Source organism: Sinocyclocheilus anshuiensis, unplaced genomic scaffold (assembly GCF_001515605.1).
Source record: "Sinocyclocheilus anshuiensis isolate Anshui unplaced genomic scaffold, SAMN03320099.WGS_v1.1 scaffold2322, whole genome shotgun sequence".
In the NCBI taxonomy this organism is placed as follows: domain Eukaryota; kingdom Metazoa; phylum Chordata; class Actinopteri; order Cypriniformes; family Cyprinidae; genus Sinocyclocheilus; species Sinocyclocheilus anshuiensis.
The window spans coordinates 452,149-464,539 of NW_015556110.1; the positions used below are offsets into that span (position 1 = coordinate 452,149).

The 12,391-nt window shown below is 34.9% G+C and overlaps 1 protein-coding gene across 1 annotated transcript in view; it reads right to left on the reverse strand.

Moving 5' to 3' along the window:
- ift172 (intraflagellar transport 172) overlaps positions 1–12,391 on the reverse strand; it is a 29,090-nt gene continuing 16,699 nt past the window's right edge. The window contains exons 34-47 of the mRNA XM_016470745.1: positions 10,127–10,256; positions 8,692–8,790; positions 8,231–8,340; positions 7,822–7,885; positions 5,411–5,497; positions 5,203–5,319; positions 4,956–5,066; positions 4,745–4,864; positions 3,822–3,917; positions 3,438–3,497; positions 1,953–2,051; positions 1,711–1,864; positions 1,171–1,262; positions 1–868 (exon numbers count right to left, since the gene is read on the reverse strand). Coding sequence (XP_016326231.1) covers positions 779–868; positions 1,171–1,262; positions 1,711–1,864; positions 1,953–2,051; positions 3,438–3,497; positions 3,822–3,917; positions 4,745–4,864; positions 4,956–5,066; positions 5,203–5,319; positions 5,411–5,497; positions 7,822–7,885; positions 8,231–8,340; positions 8,692–8,790; positions 10,127–10,256 — 1,429 coding nt within the window. The 3' untranslated portion in view covers positions 1–778. The remainder of the gene's footprint in view (positions 869–1,170; positions 1,263–1,710; positions 1,865–1,952; positions 2,052–3,437; positions 3,498–3,821; positions 3,918–4,744; positions 4,865–4,955; positions 5,067–5,202; positions 5,320–5,410; positions 5,498–7,821; positions 7,886–8,230; positions 8,341–8,691; positions 8,791–10,126; positions 10,257–12,391) is intronic.

The window sequence follows — 12,391 nt, forward strand, 5'->3', positions numbered from 1 at the left end:
GATGCCTCATAGTTTAATGCGTTTTTATGGAACAAAGATCTGGCTCGAAATAAAAAGGAATACTCCACATTATTATTACATCATTAGAAGTGAAAATTGTACCAGGCCACAAGTGTGAGTGTCCTCTTTCACCCCCAACACGTTATGGTCTCCACAAGATGGCGTTGTTTGACAGGTGACTATTAATTATCATAAACCAGCTGATCATTTATACATAAAAATAAATTACACCAGTGAACGCCACTGATGAGTAATGTCTTAGAATTAATTTATTTAAAATATGATGCACAACAGGCATACAGCCTTTAGAAAGTTTAGAAATGTTATCACACCTAACAATTCAACAATAATTCTGATTTATAAAATAGCTTTTTTATTTCAGCTGAATATTCAGCTCATACAAATGTCCTTGAGAACAATGACAATCTTTATGAAGTATTCGTTTTTTATTTAGTGTTTAAATATCAAAATATCCAACTTATATGAACTAGTGGCGTATGTATTACAGTTACTTACAGATTATATTCAAAGGCTTTCTGCAGTCAAGCACATTTAACACACACATTAAATGACCTTCATGTATCTTCACCTTATGATACTTTAGCTATAAAAAAAAATGGTGAGGGAATGATGACCAAGAAGTGAACGTTGCCTTTGGAAAAGAGAATGAAAAAGACTGTTTAAATGTTTAAGCAGAACAGCTGGGAGGCGAATGCGAGAAAGTGAAGAACAGGATGATGACAGATAGAGAAATAGATATTGTGCACCTTCCCCGGTCTTAGTGGAAGGAATATCCAGCTGAAGGGAGACCTCCGCACCACTGTGTGATAAATTTCAGCACATCTTGACATTCTGGACTGTGAGTGGTCTAAAGGGTGAAACAAAAACAAGCAATCATGATCAAAGCACCGCAGGCGACCCCAGGCAGGATTGAATGGGACAAACTGTGAAGTAATGCGAAAACTGCAAATGCACCCACAAGGAAAAAAAGCAATGATGAAATACATCGAAAGAGAGCATTTACATTTACTTCAACAAAACACACGCTAATAAATTCAGTCCCGAGTGTTAACTTTTGATCAAGAGAACAAATTAATTATAAATCAAACGACTGCGGTGTGATTGAAGACTAATTGTGAAAGCTCAGCGGTAACAATGACTAACATGTACCTTTGTAGCCATCAAGAATTTATTCCAGTCATCTTTATTTGCTGCCATCCCTGGTCTTTTGAACTCAATTTTATTGTGCAGGACAGGGTAACCTGTGTTCCAAATAAAAAGAAGAATAATAAAGATACTTTTGTGTTTTATAATCACACATCTAAAGGTACAGGTCACCCAAAAATAAAATTCTGTCATCAACTACCTTCAAAACTTTCTTTCTTCTCTGATAACACAAAAGGTGACATTTTGAGGAATGTTTTAGCTGTTTTTACAATAGAACTCAGCTCTCCGTGCCCACCTCCGTCTGTCAGTGGATCAACAGTCTGATTCTGATTCTTCTAGAACTTAATGGGCCCCACTCTCACTCTCAAAAAAAATCTTCTTTTGTGTTCCACAGAAGCAATACAGCTTTGGAAAGGCATGAGGGTGCGTAAATGACAGAATTGTAATTTTTGGGTGAACTGTCCCTTTAAAAGAGCCAGTTCACAAGCAATTTAAAGGAAACATCGCTTCACACCGGACAGTCTTTTGTGCAGATTGCCTCACCTGTGATGACGCAAGGTAGGGACCGGATGCCAGTGCCGGCAGCCACTAGGGAGGCTTCATACGTGCCTCTCTCATCCTTTGGCAGCACCTGCTCCACCCGCTGGTCCATGGACACAGTCAGAACCCACTCCCTAATCTCCTCCCTCTTCTCCACCTGAAACACAGCCAATGGGAAGAGTTTACACAAAGGATAAAAAAATAAATACACTGGCACCAGTGCAGTGTTTTTGGCAAAGGCTTACAGTGACATGTAGCTTTGAAGGTAAAGGGACCTCAAATGGGATATCTGTATCCTGGAAGTCTGTGTGGTCTAAAGCATCCAATGTTCCCTCGTCAATGCCCTGAAAATTTAGAACAATTGCTGAAATAAGGTCATTTAAAGAATGTTATTAGAAACAGTACAATAAAAATGGCAAAAATAGCACTTGAAGGAGCAGCTGAAAGCAGTAAAATAATTTATAAATGTCAATTTTGTCCATTCCATTCCATTTCTACTCAGTAATAAGCAGTGTTGTTATAAATATCGACTTGGTTATGTTTAAAGTTCACTTAAATTTGTTTTAGATCATTAGACATGACATTATGAGGTCTTGGAAGTCTGTCTGAAACCAGTTTCCTTAGAAGGTACAATCCTGTTCAAACGTCTGGGGTTGGTAGGATGTTTTTAATAATTTTTAAAGAAGTCTCTTTTGCTCACCTCATTTGCAAGGCTGCAATTATTTAATCAAAAATGCAATAAAAACAGTACAATTGTGAAACACTATTACAATTTAAAACAAATGTTTTCTATTTTAAAATATTTTAAAACAATTTGTTTATGTGATGGCAAAGCTGAATTTCTGCAGCCATTAATCTTCAGTGTCACATGATCCTTCAGAAATCATTCTAATATGATTTGCTGCTCAGAAACATTTTTTATTATCATCAATGAAAACAGTTGTGCTGCTTAATATTTTTTGACAAATATAAAGTTAAAAAGAACAACATTTATTTGAAATAGATTTTTTAACGATATAAATATTTTTCCTGTCACTTTTGATCAATTTAATCCATCTTCACGAAATAAAATATTTTCTTAAAGGGGTGGTTCACTGTTTTTTTTTCTAGGCTTGATTGTGTTTATGGGGTGCAGTCTAACATGTGTTAATGCTTCGTTTTTTAAAAAACGCATTATTTTTCACATAATGTACCTTTATTCCACACCGCTCTGTCCCTTCTCTGAGAAATACGCTGATCATTTCCTGCTTTTATGAAGCCCCTCCCTCAGAAATAGGCGATGGGCTCTGATTGGTTAGCTAGCCCAATGTGTTGTGATTGGCTAAACCGCCTCTAGCACACGACTAACGTCCCGCCACTCACCTCAGCGGCATGTGCTCCGGTTGTATTGTAAACAATGGCGTCGTTAATATCTCTTATCAGTTTGAGCCCGATTGAGAAGCAGAGGATATTATTGAAGAGGATATCTCCGTTTGCATTGAACTTTCAGCTTCGTAACTTTGCAGATATTGTTTATGCTCAAACAGCAACATTACACACTAACTAACATTAAAAAAGTGAAATCGCAATCAACCACCCCTTTAAAAAAAACTTAATGTCCCCAACCTTTGACTCTGTAAAGTCTGCACAGTCAATGATTAACTGGGGAGTCTTTTCAAGTGATTTGTAATGTTTAAGTTTGTTTAATTTGAAAGATCAGACTGCACACACAATCAAAAGTCTTTACTTACATCAGCCAAATCCAAGAAGCGGTTGAGGAAGATAAAAGCCATGTTCTCCCATTCCACAGCCTGCATGAGAAATATTCATCAGTGACACACAGAACTGAAGAAGCTCAAATTAAAAATAAAAAGTTTAAGAAATGTAAAAAAAAAAAAAAAACTCCAGAAAGAGGACACATCGCCACTTCGTCTTCACAATGCGAGGCAACTCAAACTGCTTTGCGAATCAAATTATTCACACTTGCTGTGAACTCTTACTGGAGCAAACAGAGGAGAATTAAGCCAATTTCCCAGGGCTCTTAGCTGCCATCCTGTCCTCTGTCTCACATGAATGGTTGAAGCAGCTATGAGTGAATGTGTGTGTGTTTGGAGCTGGGCTCACTGTGAGTTCACCTTGGCTGCCAGGCCGGCCTCATAAAAGGCCTTGTCAGCTGGAATGAGCTCGGTGTGCCTCAGGAGAGAGATGGACAACTTGGCTGCCACTGAATTCTGTAGACAAGTAAACACACATGCAAAATTACAGTGACACAGATAACATAAAGGTGAAGTATGTAATGTTTTTGGATGTTAAAATACACATCCTATCCCAGTTTATTATGCCAAGTCAACATTGGCTTAACCGATGGCATGACATTGGGGCTGGACTAAGCCGATTGGAGGTAGGGGATTGTTTTGGAAACTTTTTTGAAATCAGTCATTATTTTTCCAATTGTGTTTGGTGACATGGAAATTACACATTTGAAAGGCAATATGACAAGGCATTGACAAAACTTTGAACTTTTTATCAATAAAAATTGTAAATTTCAGCAGGAAATAATGTGGAACAGGACTTTATTACTGCCGTTTTTACAACAGCAGAAACGCGTATACTATATATTTACAAAAGATTATGAAAACAAATATTTTTCTCTAGAACAACAAGAACTGATGATTATGGGCAATAAGACCAGACATATCTGCAGTAGTGAACGTTGTCTGGACATTAAGATTTTTTTAAATGTATTTGATCACAAATAGAGTAAAAATAGTAATATTGTGAAATAATATTACAATTTAAAGTGAAGAGTTTTCTATTTTAATATATTTTAAAGTGTCATTTTTTTCCTGTGATGGAAAAGCTGAATTATCAGCAGCAATTCCAGTCTTCAGTGTCACATGATCCATGCTGATTTGGTGCTCAAAAAAATGTAGTGCTGCTTAATAGTTTTATTTGAAAGAGAAATATTTCATAACATTATAAATGTCACTCTATAACATGATATCAACATGCATATGTAAAACACATAACAAAGATCTGCTGTGAAGTATATACACACCAGCTGGTCAATGCCTTTGGCTGCAGAGCAGGTGGCGTAATAGTGAGCAACCAGCAGCATCTGCTCAAACTCCTCATGGGCTGGAGAATTAGCTTCTGAAGACTTGCTCAGGTTTTCACACTGCACAGCACAGAGATACTGTAAGATTCACTATTTCCCACTTGAATATAGAATCAATACTGGCTAAATAATTTCCCAACCCAGAGCTCACCAGCAGCAGAAGGACGTCCCTTAGATCGGCCCACATCCGATAAGCTTCCGCACAATCCCAGTCCCTTAAGCTCACAAACTCCAGGAACATCCGCTTGTAAATGTTGAAGTTCTGCAAGAAGGAAGGGAAGATGTTTCTGATGAAATCCAGAAGTCCTTATGCTTGAAGGAGATGCATCATGCATCATTTTGCTTTCTTTTGTAAAATAAAAGAGTTTGATTCATAATGTAGACATGACTGGATGTACCTGTGAATAAGCGGGAACGCCATGCTGGGTGTAAAGGTTGAGTACTTTCTCTGCCTCACCCTCTTTGATCAGGTGAGTGGCGTACAGAGCGATGTACTTGTGCAGGACCTTGAAATTCTGTTGGAGAAGGGAAAGGCAGATACTCTGTGAAAATGTTGCCATGTTTCCACACTGACATGTCTGGGGGGAAGAGCAGATGAATTGGCACCTGTTTCGAGGCTGTGTCGATGCATTTCTCCCACTGTCCTCTCTCAGCGTACATGTCAAGGGCAGCCACCACATCTACTCCAACCAACTGATTGAAAATATAGGAAAACTATTAGGACAAATTTAAATTTAAAACTAATTATACAATTACTAATAACATTACAAATATTAATAATATTGTAATATTAATAACATTACAAATATTAATAATTTTATTATTACAAATATGAAAACAAACAGCTATGCAAATATTATTATTAACAATTGTTCATTTTATATGATCCTTAATAATACATTTTATACTTTTATAATAATTAACTTGATATTTTATATTATTATTAATATATTTTATAATAATTGAATACTGACTGAAAAATAAAGGAAAACTAATACTGACAAATTAGGATTTAAAATAATTCAAACTATTCCTAAAAATACTAAAATTATTATAAATTATTATTATACAATTATAATTAAAAATATAAAATACATTAATATTATCAAAATAAAACATACATTAATTATATTTATAAATATAATAAATAACCATGACCATTAATAATAATAATAATATTAATTATTAATAAAAAGAAGAAGAATGATTGAATACTGAAAAATAAAAAAAAATAAAAGGAAAACTATTAGGACAAATTAGGATTTAAAATAATCAAAACTACTAATAACTAAATTGATTCAAATGAAATAAACATTTATTAAAATGTATGAATAATTTACTAATAAACATTAAAAATAAGAATAGTAATAAATAATTACGTAAATCATAACAATGACTGTAATTATTAGTATTATCATTATTATTATTAACAATAAGCCTTTAAAGCTGCTTCTCATTGCCTATTGCTTTAACGTACAGTCAAAAAGGTGAGAAAAAAGACATTTCTTCTCATTCACACACAACATAATATATGATATAGCACATTCTTGACTGCCTACATTTTATTATGTAAGTGTACATTAAACTAGTTTCCTCGTTAACATTCTGTCTTTCTTTTCAATAAAAAGCCCTGACCTGCATCATTCCGTGATTGTAACCAAACTGCCAGTGAAGCATTGCAATGAGAGGCAAGCACTCACATCAATTTGGTGACTCATATTTATTATTCTAAATTGAATCAAGCCAATCGTCTCTATTTTTCTCTCCTCTCAACAATAACTGAAAACAATGAAGTACCAGAGCGGAGGAGCTGCAGTCTGCGGTATTATGTTATGCTCATTTAACCTCAACTTCCACTGCTAGGAAATAGATTTTATTTGTTTGAACTTAAACAGGATTCTGACAGCTAGCAGTTCCCTGACATTTTGAGCTATGATGCTGCTCATGTGGGCGACAAGAGTTTGATTAACAATCCTGTTCCCTTTCGGTCTCCCAAGGTGGTCTATAATACTACAATAATAAGATAGAAAACTATCTGCTAGTATTCTCATTTATCTCAATGGCAACTATGTGATGTCAGAAGCAGCAGGCGGGGAAAAATAAGTAAATTTCATGCTTTTAAGAGTCCTCCAAAATAAAATCAGCTATTGGCCAAACATTACTACAATATAATGACATATTTAGATTTATATGCTGCTTGCAATACACTAATAAATGTAAGTTATTAAAATAAAATTGTGATTCATAAAATTGTGGCTCTATTTCAGTCATTAATTTTTTGTTTAATAATAAAATAATAATAATAATATATTAATAATATCAAAATAAACCATGTTAATTATATTTATAAATATCCATGACCATTAATAATAATAATAATGAATACTGAAAAATGGAAAAATAAAATGAAAACTATTAGGACAAATTAGGATTTAAAATAATTAAAACCACTAATAATTAAATTGAATAATTTACTAATAAACATTACAAATATTAATAATAATAAATAATTACATTAATCATAACAATGGCTGATATTTTTATTAGTATATTAGTAGCTTCTCATGGCCTATTGCTTTAACGTACAAACATTACTACATTATAATGATATATTTAGATTTATATGCCGCTTGCAATATGCTAATAAATGTAAGTTATTACAATAAAATAAATTGTGATTCATAAAATTGTGGCTATATTTCAGTCATTAATTTTTGGTTTAATTAAAAAATAATATGTTTTTTGGTTTAATTCAAAATAAATTTAAATAAATAAATAAAAATTAAAAAGTTCAGTTGTCTATTATCAATAGTGTAGCAATGTTGTAATCATTTTTTATTTTATATCTACATTTGATGATAAGCTTTTCCATTTTGATGTAGTTCCAGCATCTACCACTAGGGTAACTGGCCAAGGCTAAGCAGCCAAACCTTGACCCATCATTTGAAGTCCTCTCTGTACGATCTCTAATAATAAAAGCAGAAAATAGACAAATTAATTTGATAAGGTGAACTTACGGAGTCAACTTTGCCTTGATTTTTCAGGTGCTCTTTGTAGCGTTTGTCCACATATTCCTCTAGCCTGTGAAGAGAGGAAATATCACAAAACCTCAATAATGGCAAACTCTTATAGAGAGTGACGTCACAGTATTTTCAATAAGACATAAATATATATTCTACTTAAGAATACACCTCATGCAGAACGGGAAAGCATTTAGACTTGATTCCTAAACCTATTTTTCCAGCCGTAAATAAAAGTCAGAGATAAACTGCGAAGGCCGTCTGCACCTCTTTGGCCTTATGCTGTCGTTCACTTCATTTGTTGCACTGAGTGATTTTTCTGACAGCGAGAGAGTGATTTCACTGCCTCCCTCTCACATTGTTGGCTGTAGCGTTGTTAGGGGCGACCAGTCTGCTAAGGGCTCACCTTGGATCGAGCTCCTTGGCCACTCTTTTAGCTTTGTTCCATTCTTCTCCCTCAATGAATGCGTCTATGGCGTTCTTAATAAGGTCCAGGTTGAGGTAGAGCTCAGCAGCCTGAAAGAAAGAAAAAAAAAACATTTGTATCTCAACAGGTCCATGGCTCGAGGACGCCAAAGAATAGATGAAGTCTGTGAGGTTTTTGTGCGGTCACATTGCTTTTGTGTCATACACTAAATATACACTCGCACACATGGGCAAACAAGCGCACTGAAAGCACCATTTCCTCTTGGTGTGCCGCTCTCAAAACACAATACTTAGAAAGAATAAAAAGCTAGGCCTAGTATTTTGGAGGGATTTTTCAGTATTTCTGCTCAAAATTGCATCTGTCAAATGTCAATGTCAAATAGAGAGTTTTATATACTTAATGTGATTCTATACCTGAAAAACAAAATAAAAGAAACATACCTCGTTGTACTTTCTGAGCTGAATCAGGTGTGGCCCGACGACCTGACTGATGTCCACAGCCTTGTCATGAGATAAAAATTTAATGGCCAATTCTGCTGCCTGGAGGACATGAAAAGATGAGAAAACCTTTGTAAAAACTGTAAATGCAATAAAAAATTAAGTGCTTTATGAGCATAAAAACATTTTTCATGTTCAGATATTTCATGTCAACAGAGTAGCTCTCTAATTGTAGTTAATCTAGGTTAAAAGATCACTGTCTTCTTTTTCACAGTTTATTTATTATTTTTATTTAAACAATTCTTTAGTCTAATATAATGCTAACAGTATTCCGTCTGATTTTTGCAAGACCTTCAAGCAATAATAAACTTAAACATTCAACACACTCTGACTAAAATGGAAAAAAAGAAAAGATCAATCAGTAAAACTTTATAAGGGATGCAGATGAAAATACGTCTTAAATTCACTTTAATGTAAACGAGGCATCTTTGTTAAAGGTCCCCTGAAATGCTTAGAAACATGCCGCGTTACTCTATGTGTTGACGTCATTTTAACTGAAACAGGAAGACAGGGCGGGACATATCAAGCAGCCCCGCCCCCTTTTTAAATAGCCAATAGCGTTTGTTTACATCACAGCTTGGGCTAGAGCCGTTCAGAGCCGTTGAGCTCCGTAAAGCCACATTTGACAGGGTATGCCAGCCACAATCTCATCCACATTGCTATAAAATATAGCATTCTGTGTAGAATTCAAATAGCTCCGATACATTTTGTGGTCTGCGCCGACTCGCGCATGTGATCCGCTCCGTTCTATCGTGTCTCTGGACCGGAGCAGAGTGTGTGCGCGGTGCGAACACCCAAAAAACTTTAATTTTGATTTAATGGGGACTTTAAATAACCAAAATTTTAATAATAAGCAAATAAATATAACAACATATAATTTAAAACATAATTGTGATAACTTTTTGACTAGTTTTGTCTAGTTTCATTTATTGTTGTTGGCTCCAGTCAAGTTTTTTGGTTCTAAAATAAATAAATAAATAAATACATTTTTCTTAAAAAAAATAATAAACTAATGTCTTAAGGTGCAGTCACATTAGCAAAAAAAGATCAATTGTCTACTGTCAATAGTGTGGCGACATATGAAACACAGCTCACACAAAAGTCACTTTCAAACCAAGTAGCTTTCTATTGATCAAGTGGTGAATTTGCAAGACCATCTGAACCCGATGCAAACTCTTTCACCCTTGTGCAAAATTCCCGGTGGATTTCTACTGAAATTGACTGGATTTCGCATGTGAAAATTCACTGAAAATTTCCTAAAATAATAACGGATTGAAACAGATTGAAAATTTAATAAAAATAATTTTCTGGACAACAGTGTTCTTTATGTTAGAGAACATGGTGACTGCAGCCAGGTGTCTCCGAGTCTGAACTTTACCTTCATCCAACACTTCATCAGCAAGTCCATGTTAGATGAGTCCTTCACTTTCAGATAGCAGTCGACGGCTCTGGCATATTCACCTGTCTGTTCCCACTCCTGAGCCTGCTCAACCATGCCTTCCACACCCCTGTAAACACACACATATACATTTATTTCTCATGGACTTGTAAGACATGTTTACCATCTCCTGCTTTCCTTCCGTCACTATTGACGTCATAGTACTCTATGGGAAGAAAAACGACAGAAAATACTACCGTTTTATTAGTGCCGGCTAGATAGTTTGCAGTTCATTTTACTGTGAGAGTTTTGAAGGCTTGAAACCCCTATTTATTAAAGGTCTTGAGATGACCTGGTGGTTAATAACCGTGAAAGCTACATGAAAACCTTTCAGCTTGAAAAAATCTAGTACCATGTTTTGTGTGCTTTAATGTTTAGCAATGATGGCTTTAAAACTGCAGAAAGTGAATTGAATTTCACAGCTGTGAAGGCAAGCACTCAACCACTTTCTGCTTTATACAACTTTAAGTAAGGTTCAGCGCAACGGACAGGCAAAACAAAGCCACATGGCTGAACCCTGTTGAAAAAATCAGCATAGGCTGGTTAGGTATGTTTTGAAGCATGGCAGCTGGTTTGAGCTGGTCCTTAGTTGGTCACGAGCTGGTTTAAGCTGGTCCTGAGCAGGAGGTAGTTGCTTAGGACCAGCACATGATCAGCTTAAACCAGCTCATGACCAATTAAAGACCAGCTTAAACCAGCTGCCATGCTTCAAAACATACCTATCCAGCATATGCTGTTTTGTTCAACAGGGAAGGTACACACATCCTATACCTCTTTGGGATCATAAAGTGACCAGAAGAGTCAATTATAAACACAACATGGAAAGAAAGTTCAAACTCTTGATTGAAAATAGGTTAATGATACAAGAAGCCTATATTACTGCTGAGTGGGCCTTGAACTGACTATGCAAAATGTTTCTCCTTTTCTTCCCAGGGAAGACAGCAAAGAAGCCTTTGATGTTTTCCCACAAGTCATTAAAAATAGGAAAATTATCAGTGGAGACAGATTTACTGCGTGTCTGCGTGTTAATGAGCTGCTCATTATGGATTTAATTTAGGATAAAAAGCTGCCATGTTCTAATAAAGGAGGGAAGCCAATCCGAATGTAGTTCAGAGCTTCTAGTTTTTCTGCACAACTGCAGAGCCCTAGTTTCTGAAGAACAATAAACATGGGAAGATTTTCTGACACAGCAAATGAGACACATATGAAAGTAAGACGAGAAAAAAAGAAACAGATAGTAAAGGAGTTCTTTTACCAGTTGCCCTCGCTTTCATATTCCTTTTGAAGGACACTCAGCTTGCTGGGCAAATAGTCTTTACAGATCCGTATTGCATCAGTCCACATCCCAGCATCCTGGATAAGAGAAATATGGTTTTTCAAAGCCTGCATAACTTAATATTCATATGTAGCTAATAAGAAGAAATCTTACATTTGTTCGTACAAAGCTTTTAATATGCAAACTAAAAAAATTATTTTTAAATATAATCGTGATCAGTTTTACAGTCTTCTGTAATTTTATTAATTTAATGTCAATTTAACTGTTGGCTCTATTCCTGTCATGATTTAAAGTTGGAATTATTTTGGTTTAATTTTTTTTTATTAATTTACAATTTAACATACTAATTCAGTTCAATTATGTAAAATTAAAAATGAATTATGTAAAAAAAAAAATAATAATCTTCATATGGTCTAAATAATTAGGGGTTTTTCTAAAGAAAGATCATGTACAATTGAGAAAAACAATGAAAAATTAATGGATAGTTTTTACAGTCAGATAAAATATCATTAAAATGAATTATAAAACATCTCCTTTTGTGTTTGACCCCAATCACATGGATTTGGAACAACATGACACCCTCAAATTACATTTTTGGGTGAACTATCCATTAAAAGTTTGGTAAAACTTAAACTTCTAAAAGTAGCTATCCTGATTTTTCTTAAAAATGTTCAGAAAGTTTAGATCTCTGTGTGCTTCATGGTGATGATGACTACAGCATGGTTGTTGTTAAAGGCATCTGTAGCCGGGTTTCCATCCAAAGTTGCGAATTTAACTTATGCGCAAAATTGAAATATCGCATTAAAACATTTGCGAATAAGCACCGTTTCCATCCAATGAATCAAAGAGAACAAAATCGTCACTTCCTGGTAGAACTGGCACTAGGCTATATATCACTATGAAAAGTAGGAGAAACCCCTGAATATAAT